Source organism: Oncorhynchus mykiss, unplaced genomic scaffold (genome assembly GCF_013265735.2).
Source record: "Oncorhynchus mykiss isolate Arlee unplaced genomic scaffold, USDA_OmykA_1.1 un_scaffold_186, whole genome shotgun sequence".
NCBI lineage: Eukaryota > Metazoa > Chordata > Actinopteri > Salmoniformes > Salmonidae > Oncorhynchus > Oncorhynchus mykiss.
In genome coordinates, this window is record NW_023493673.1 from 137,474 (window position 1) to 147,500 (window position 10,027).

Consider the following 10,027-nt stretch of genomic DNA (forward strand, 5'->3'; position numbering starts at 1 on the left):
ATACATCTATGGACCATGGTAATACAGTACCATCTATGGACCATGGTAATACAGTACCATCTATGGACCATGGTAATACAGTACATCTATGGACCATGGTAATACAGTACATCTATGGACCATGGTAATACATCTATGGACCATGGTAATACAGTACCATCTATGGACCATGGTAATACAGTACATCTATGGACCATGGTAATACAGTACATCTATGGACCATGGTAATACAGTACCATCTATGGACCATGGTAATACAGTACCATCTATGGACCATGGTAATACAGTACATCTATGGACCATGGTAATACAGTACCATCTATGGACCATGGTAATACAGTACATCTATGGACCATGGTAATACGGTACATCTATGGATCATGGTAATTCTTACTTAGATGAAGCTAATGACATTGGAATCTGATCAATATGATCCAAGAAACAAACTGTTCCAGAATGTTCCGACAAAGTGTGAACTGCTGTAACTACTATGGCTCAATGATCTCCACCCCAATCATATCTATTGATCTCCATCCCAATCATATCTATTGATCTCCATCCCAATCATATCTATTGATCTCCACCACAATCATATCTATTGACCTCCATCCCAATCATATCTATTGATCTCCATCCCAAACATATCTATTGATCTCCACCCCAATCATATCTATTGATCTACACCCCAATCATATCTATTGATCTCCATCCCAATCATATCTATTGATCTCCATCCCAATCATATCTATTGATCTCCACCCCAATCATATCTATTGATCTCCACCCCAATCATATATATTGATCTACATCCCAATCATATCTATTGATCTCCACTCCAATCATATCTATTGATCTCCATCCCAATCATATATATTGATCTACATCCCAATCATATCTATTGATCTCCATTCCAATCATATCTTTTGATCTCCACCCCAATCATATCTATTGATCTCCACCCCAATCATATATATTGATCTACATCCCAATCATATCTATTGATCTCCACTCCAATCATATCTATTGATCTCCACCCCAATCATATCTATTGATCACCACCCCAATCATATCTATTGATCTCCATCCCAATCATATCTATTGATTTCCATCCCAATCATATCTATTGATCACCATCCCAATCATATCTATTGATCTCCATCCCTATCATATCTATTGATCTCCATCCCAATCATATCTACTGATCTCCACCCCAATCATATCTATTGATCTCCATCCCAATCATATCTATTGATCTCCACCCCAATCATATCTATTGATCTCCATCCCTATCGTATCTATTGATCTCCATCCCAATCATATATATTTATCTCCATCCCAATCATATCTATTGATCTCCACCCCAATCATATCTATTGATCTCCATCCCAATCATATCTATTGATCTCCATCCCAATCATATCTATTGATCACCATCCCAATCATATCTATTGATCTCCACTCCAATCATATCTATTGATCTCCATCCCAATCATATCTATTGATCACCACCCCAATCATATCTATTTATCTCCATCCCAATCATATCTATTGATCTCCACCCCAATCATATCTATTGATCACCACCCCAATCATATCTATTGATCTCCATCCCAATCATATCTATTGATCTCCATCCCAATCATATCTATTGATCACCATCCCAATCATATCTATTGATCTCCACCCCAATCATATCTATTGATCTCCATCCCAATCATATCTACTTATCTCCATCCCAATCATATCTATTGATCTCCATCCCAATCATATCTATTGATCTCCATCCCAATCATATCTATTGATCTCAACCCCAATCATATCTATTGATCTCCATCCCTATCATATCTATTGATCTCCATCCCAACCATATATATTTATCTCCATCCCAATCATATCTATTGATCTCCATCCCAATCATATCTATTGATCTCCACCCCAATCATATCTATTGATCACCACCCCAATCATATCTATTGATCAACACCCCAATCATAGCTATTGATCTCTACCCCAATCATATCTATTGATCACCACCCCAATCATATCTATTGATCACCACCCCAATCATATACATCGATCTGCACCCCAATCATATCTATTGATCACCACCCCAATCATATCTATTGATCACCACCCCAATCATATATATCGATCTGCACCCCAATCATATCTATTGATCACCACCCCAATCATATCTATTGATCACCACCCCAATCATATATATCGATCTGCACCCCAATCATAGCTATTGATCTCCACCCCAATCTATTGATCCAATCATATCTATTGATCTCCACCCCAATCATATCTATTGATCACCACCCCAATCATATCTATTGATCACCACCCCAATCATAGCTATTGATCTCTACCCCAATCATATCTATTGATCACCACCCCAATCATATCTATTGATCACCACCCCAATCATATACATCGATCTGCACCCCAATCATATCTATTGATCACCACCCCAATCATATCTATTGATCACCACCCCAATCATATATATCGATCTGCACCCCAATCATATCTATTGATCACCACCCCAATCATATCTATTGATCACCACCCCAATCATATATATCGATCTGCACCCCAATCATAGCTATTGATCTCCACCCCAATCTATTGATCCAATCATAGCTATTGATCTCCACTCCAATCATATCTATTGATCATGATCTCAGCCAGCTACTCACCAGGTCTTGTGAGCCATTCTTCAGAGTGACCCAGGTGTGACTGTCGTTGCTCACAAGGACCTTGTATGAAGTCACCCAGTCGCTCCTAAAACGTGGGAGGAGAGAGAAAGTCAAGAAAGTGTAAGAAGAAGAAGGAATTAGTTGAAAGTGTTCAATGCCGAGCTGTTCCACGCTGGACTGACGTACACAGTGTCCATATTAGGAAGCAAACGTCCATGGAAGCTGTGTCAGAGTCACTAGGAGTTGGTGTCTTTTCCTAATACGGACACCATACATTTCTTAAAGTGAATTTAACTACAGGTGACAACTTTACAGTACAGATGTAGGATCATACTTTGATCAATCTTTTGTTGCTGAGAATTTTCCAGCAACGCAGGAAACGCAGATGAGATTTGTGATTTACATTAATTCTCTGAAAACCCCAAAATAACACACGGTTAATATTGCACTTTTCATGTAGCCTACTTTTGTCCAGCTAATTGCTTAACCACCGATCAAGCAACATTATGGACTAAACTTTCTAATCCTGTTACTGCATTTTTATTTTTTTTGCAATGACAATATAGGTCAAATTATGATCCTATACCTGTAGCTAATCCACTAGGTAACAGCAAATATAATACGATCCATACCAGTAGATTTCAAATGTATTACACCAATATATATGTAAATATCTTCAGAGATCTTGTCCATATGAACATGTATACCGTTCTGAATCAGAACCATCCCAGCTTGTTCTACTTACAGTAACTGTCTCCTTCTGGGACCAATGCTGAAATATGGGCAGACACCTGGTTCTGGTTAGTGGAGCCACCATGTAGCTAATGGTATGAAAACTAAAAAAGAGAATTCTACTATGCACGGCTGGCAGCACAGCCAAGACACACACACACACACACACGCACACACACACACACACACACACACACACACACACACACACACACACACACACACCTTTAATATTGTAAAATATTACTGTTCTCCGATATTTAATTCATGGGTTTTAAATGTGTATGACTTGTTTGTTTTTTGTAAACGCTATACAGATGTTGTGCCTTAATTTGAGCCAGTTTGCTATAGCAGGAAAATAATCCTGCAACAGGAAATGTGAATTATTATGTGGATTATAATTAATGGACATTTTTATCGTAAGAACTGGACCAAGGCGACTAAGACATTTATAGGGGTTGATACCTTTTTCATTACGGCAAAGTCTGACATTTCAAAGCCTTTTAAAAACTCAAATACACTACATGTTTGCATTCTCAGCAACAAACGGAGTGATCAAATTAAGATCCTCCATCTGTCTATCCATTGTTTAGCTTCTTTGTATCCTGCATATTTGACTGATATGTGGTTGTCTCACCTAGCTATCTTACTCTGGATAAGAGCATTTGCTAACTTACTCAAATTTAAAATTTAAATGTGTCACGATCGTCGATAGGAACGGACCAAAGCGCAGCGTTGAGTTGAGTTCCACATACTTATAGAGTGAAACTACAAAAAAATAAATAAACATAACAGGAACGTGAAAGCCGTAGTGCTCAAAACACTAACACAAACGATATCCCACGATGCAGGTGGGAACAAAGGACAACTTAAATATGATCCCCAATTAGAGACAACGATAATCAGCTGCCTCTAATTGGGAACCATACACACACACACCAACATAGAAATATAACGACTAGAACACCCCCGAGTCACGCCCTGACCTAAAACACCATAGAGAACCCCGAAGGTGGTGGTGACTAGCGTCGGTGGCGGCTCCGGTGTGGGTCTTAGCAACCCGCCCAGACCACGGATCCAGCCATGGAGCAGGACTAGACGCAGTGTCTGGACTGGGCACCGGCACAGAGGAGGACTCTGGCCATGGAGCAGGACTGGGCACTAGCACAGAGGAGGACTCTGGCCATGGAGCAGGACTAGACGCAGTGTCTGGACTGGGCACCGGCGCTGAGGAAGGCTCTGGCCATGGAGCGGGACTGGGCACCAGCGCAGAGGAGGACTCTGGCCATGGAGCAGGACTGGGCACCAGCGCAGAGGAGGACTCTGGCCATGGAGCAGGACTGGGCACCAGCGCAGAGGAGGACTCTGGCCATGGAGCAGGACTGGACACCTGCGCAGAGGAGGACTCTGGCCATGGAGCAGGACTAGACGCAGTGGCTGGACTGGGCACCAGCGCAGAGGAGGACTCTGGCCATGGAGCAGGACTAGACGCAGTGCCTGGACTGGGCACCAGCGCAGAGGAGGACTCCAGCCATGAAGCGGGACTGGGCACCGGTGCAGAGGAAGGCGCTGGACATGGAGCTGGGTTGGACACCGTGCCTAGACTGGGCATCGGCGCAGAAGAAGGCCCTGGCCATGGAGCTGGGTTGGACACCGTGCCTAGACTGGGCATCGGCGCAGAGGAAGGCCCTGGCCATGGAGCTGGGTTGGACACCATGCCTAAACTGGGCACCGACGCAGAGCTCTGCCATGGAGCTGGGTTGGACACCGTGCCTAAACTGGGCACCGGCGCAGAGGAAGGATCTGGCCATGAAGCGGGACTGGGCACCTGCGCAGTTGCACTGGACTGATGACACGCTCCTCAGGGCGAGTGTGGGGAGCAGGCACAGGACGTACCGGGCTGTGGAGGCGCACAGGTAGGCCTGGTGCGTGGAGCCGGCACAGGTTTCACCGGACTGATGACACGCTCTTCAGGGCGAATGTCGTGCAGAATACATCTAAGCAACATATCTCTCTGTTCTCTCTCCTCCACACACACACACACACACACATACACACACACACACACACACACACACACACACACACACACACACACACACACACACAAGCGGTACGGTAGACGTCTCCTGGATAAAGATATCGACCCTGAGCCCGGGGTGAACGTATGGGGTGATGAGTAGCTGTAGGAATCCCCCAGTCCTGCTAATTAAAACTCTCTTACAGTCAGACCTTTTCTAAATCTGGCACCATTAACATAGACAGATACCAGTTACAATAGAGCGACGTCAGTACAGAAATATCATCTGTCTTTTCCTAAAGCCCCCTGTGTCTTTCTTATGTGCTCTATAACTCCAGATCAGCAGCTGGAGACGACTTGGGAAGGAAATGACAAAGGGGCGCTTTCTCAGCTCACCCCCCCCCCCCCCCCCCCCGCCTCCAAATCTGAAAATAACAAGCAGTTTTCTGAGAGAGCCATTAATTAATAAGAGCCTCCTTTTTCCAGCTAACCAGTACAAAGGGCAGAAGGTGTCAAATACGACCACAGGCTGCTGGGGAGAGTAGGGAGATTCTAACGGACGATGTGATCATCAGCAGAAAGAGATGGTTCTTCTTCACCAAACCAAAACAAGGGAATTTAATTTGCTTAAAAACTGTCAGTTGACGACACTCTGTTCAAATTTTCAATCAATCAATCAAATTTATTTTATATAGCCCTTCGTACATCAGCTGATATCTCAAAGTGCTGTACAGAAACCCAGCCTAAAACCCCAAACAGCAAGCAATGCAGGTGAAGAAGCACGGTGGCTAGGAAAAACTCCCTAGAAAGGCCAAAACCTAGGAAGAAACCTAGAGAGGAACCAGGCTATGTGGGGTGGCCAGTCCTCTTCTGGCTGTGCCGGGTGGAGATTATAACAAAACATGGTCAAGATGTTCAAATGTTCATAAATGACCAGCATGGTCGAATAATAATAAGGCAGAATAGTTGAAACTGGAGCAGCAGCACAGTCAGGTGGACTGGGGACAGCAAGGAGTCATCATGTCAGGTATTCCTGGGGCATGGTCCTAGGGCTCAGGTCCTCCGAGAGAGAGAAAGAAAGAGAGAATTAGAGAGAGCATATGTGGGATGGCCAGTCCTCTTCTGGCTGTGCCGGGTGGAGATTATAACAGAACATGGCCAAGATGTTCAAATGTTCATAAATGATCAGCATGGTTGAATAATAATAAGGCAGAACAGTTGAAACTGGAGCAGCAGCACAGCCAGGTGGACTGGGGACAGCAAGGAGTCATCATGTCAGGTAGTCCTGGGGCATGGTCCTAGGGCTCAGGTCCTCCGAGAGAGAGAAAGAGAGAAGGAGAGAATTAGAGAACGCACACTTAGATTCACACAGGACACCGAATAGGACAGGAGAAGTACTCCAGATATAACAAACTGACCCTAGCCCCCCGACACATAAACTACTGCAGCATAAATACTGGAGGCTGAGACAGGAGGGGTCAGGAGACACTGTGGCCCACTCCAAGGACACCCCCGGACAGGGCCAAACAGGAAGGATATAACCCCACCCACTTTGCCAAAGCACAGCCCCCACACCACTAGAGGGATATCTTCAACCACCAACATACCATCCTGAGACAAGGCTGAGTATAGCCCACAAAGACCTCCGCCACGGCACAACTTAAGGGGGGGGGGGTGCCAACCCAGACAGGATGACCACATCAGTGACTCAACCCACTCAGGTGACGCACCCCCTCCAGGGACGGCATGAGAGAGCCCCAGTAAAGCCAGTGACTCAGCCCCTGTAATAGGGTTAGAGGCAGAGAATCCCAGTGGAAAGAGGGGAACCGGCCAGGCAGAGACAGCAAGGGTGGTTCGTTGCTCCAGAGCCTTTCCGTTCACCCTCCCACTCCTGGGCCAGACTACACTCAATCATATGACCCACTGAAGAGATGAGTCTTCAGTAGAGACGGTTGAGACCGAGTTTGCGTCTCTGACATGGGTAGGCAGACCGTTCCATAAAAATGGAGCTCTATAGGAGAAAGCCCTGCCTCCAAAATTCTAGGGACAATTAGGAGGCCTGCGTCTTGTGACCGTAGCGTACGTGTAGGTATGTACGGCAGGACCAAAACAGAGAGATAGATAGGAGCAAGCCCATGTAATGCTTTGTAGGTTAGCAGTAAAACCTTGAAATCAGCCCTTGCTTTGACAGGAAGCCAGTGTAGAGAGGCTAGCACTGGAGTAATATGATCAAATTTTTTGGTTCTAGTCAGGATTCTAGCAGCCGTATTTAGCACTAACTGAAGTTTATTTAGTGCTTTATCCGGGTAGCCGGAAAGTAGAGCATTGCAGTAGTCTAACCTGGAAGTGACAAAAGCATGGATTAATTTTTCTGCATCATTTTTGGACAGAAAGTTCCTGATTTTTGCAATGTTACGTAGATGGAAAAAAGCTGTCCTTGAAATGGTCTTGATATGTTCTCCAAAAGAGAGATCAGGGTCCAGAGTAACGCCGAGGTCCTTCACAGTTTTATTTGAGACGACTGTACAACCATTAAGATTAATTGTCAGATTCAACAGAAGATCTCTTTGTTTCTTGGGACCTAGAACAAGCATCTCTGTTTTGTCCGAGTTTAAAAGTAGAAAGTTTGCAGCCATCCACTTCCTTATGTCTGAAACACATTCTTCTAGCAAGGGCAATTTTGGGGCTTCACCATGTTTAATTGAAATGTACAGCTGTGTGTCATCCGCATAGCAGTGAAAGTTAACATTATGTTTTCGAATAACATCCCCAAGAGGTAAAATATATAGTGACCTGTTAAGTAGGTTTACTTAGATGTGCTTTCCTCGTTGGTCTATTTCAGTGGAAGAGTACTTGCTGTTTGAGTATATTATATTACGGTTAGCATTGTGCTAAAGTGGCTAAACGTGATGATATTGTTCACCAGCTTTATACAGGGACCCCTGTAGGCCTGATGCTGCCTGAGAACAATGGTCTCCTTCATTAACCAATGAGGTCATTGGCTCACGGTGCTGGTTACGGTTTAGTTCTCTTTTACATTTCTATACTTTTTATTTGCTTTGGAAAAACTTGCGCTGTCTTGTCAGGACATTGTGGTGTCTTGTCAGGACATTGTGGTGTCTTGTCAGGACATTGTGGTGTCTTGTCAGGACATTGTGGTGTCTTGTCAGGACATTGTGGTGTCTTGTCAGGACATTGTGGTGTCTTGTCAGGACATTGTGGTGTCTTGTCAGGACATTGTGGTGTCTTGTCAGGACATTGTGGTGTCTGGTCAGGACATTGTGGTGTCTGGTCAGGACATTGTGGTGTCTTGTCAGGACATTGTGGTGTCTGGTCAGGACATTCAGGTGACTTGTCAGGACATTGTGGTGTCTTGTCAGGACATTGTGGTGACTTGTCAGGACATTGTGGTGTCTTGTCAGGACGTTGTGGTGTCTTGTCAGGACATTGTGGTGTCTTGTCAGGACATTGTGGTGTCTTGTCAGGACATTGTGGTGACTTGTCAGGACATTGTGGTGACTTGTCAGGACATTGTATGTTATTTTTATTTAATTAATTTAAAATATTTTTTTTATTTTTTATTTTTTATTATTTTTTAAGTCAGAACTTTTTTCATTTCTTAAATATGTTAAAATGCTATTTTAGGTTAAGTGTTAAGGTTAGGTTAAGGGTTAATTTAGGGGTTAGGGTTTGGCATTAGGTTTAGGTTTGTGATTATGTCCAAGGTTTAGGGTTCGGGAAAATAGGATTTTGAATGGAAATACATTTTTACTCCCCGTGTGTGTGTGTGTGTGTGTGTGTGTGTGTGTGTGTACGTGCACGTGCGGGTGAGTGTACGTGTGTGTGTGTGTGTGTGTGTGTGTGTGTGTGTACGGGCACGTGCGGGTGAGTGTACGTGTGTGTGTGTGTGTGTGTGTGTGTGTGTGTGTGTGTGTGTGTGTGTGTGTGTGTGTGTGTGTGTGTGTGTGTGTGTGTGTGTGTGTGTGTGTGTGTGTGTGTGTGTGTGTGTGTGTGTGTGTGTGTGTGTGTGTGAGTGTGTGTGTGTGTGTGTGTGTTAATCCACCACAGCTGATTAAGGGCTGGGCTGCTGCTGAGGGAAGCAGGGCTTTTACTGCTGCTCTTTAATTACTTGTTCCTTTTAATTCTTATTCTTATTTGTATTTTTTAAACTATGGGCTTGTAAGTAAGCATTTCACTGTAAGGTCCTATTGTATTCGGCGCATGTGACTAATAGAATTTGATTTGATTTGATTTAAAGGGGAGGGGTGATGGGGTTTAGTCAGGGTTGGGACTGGAGGACAGATTCCCTTCATAGGCTGGTGAATTTAAAGGGGAGGGGTGATGGGGTTTAGTCAGGGTTGGGACTGGAGGACAGATTCCCTTCATAGGCTGGTGAATTTAAAGGGGAGGGGTGATGGGGTTTAGTCAGGGTTGGATTGGAGGACAGATTCCCTTCATAGGCTGGTGAATTTAAAGGGGAGGGGTGATGGGGTTTAGTCAGGGTTGGGACTGGAGGAGAGATTCCCTTCATAGGCTGGTGAATTTAAAGGGGAGGGGTGATGGGGTTTAGTCA

At 44.4% G+C, this 10,027-nt stretch overlaps 1 protein-coding gene across 1 annotated transcript in view; it reads right to left on the reverse strand.

Moving 5' to 3' along the window:
• LOC110512492 (inactive carboxypeptidase-like protein X2) overlaps nucleotides 1-10,027 on the reverse strand; it is a 94,799-nt gene that overhangs the window by 38,038 nt on the left and 46,734 nt on the right. Inside the window, exon 5 of the mRNA XM_036972614.1 lies at nucleotides 2,703-2,787. Coding sequence (XP_036828509.1) covers nucleotides 2,703-2,787 — 85 coding nt within the window. The remainder of the gene's footprint in view (nucleotides 1-2,702; nucleotides 2,788-10,027) is intronic.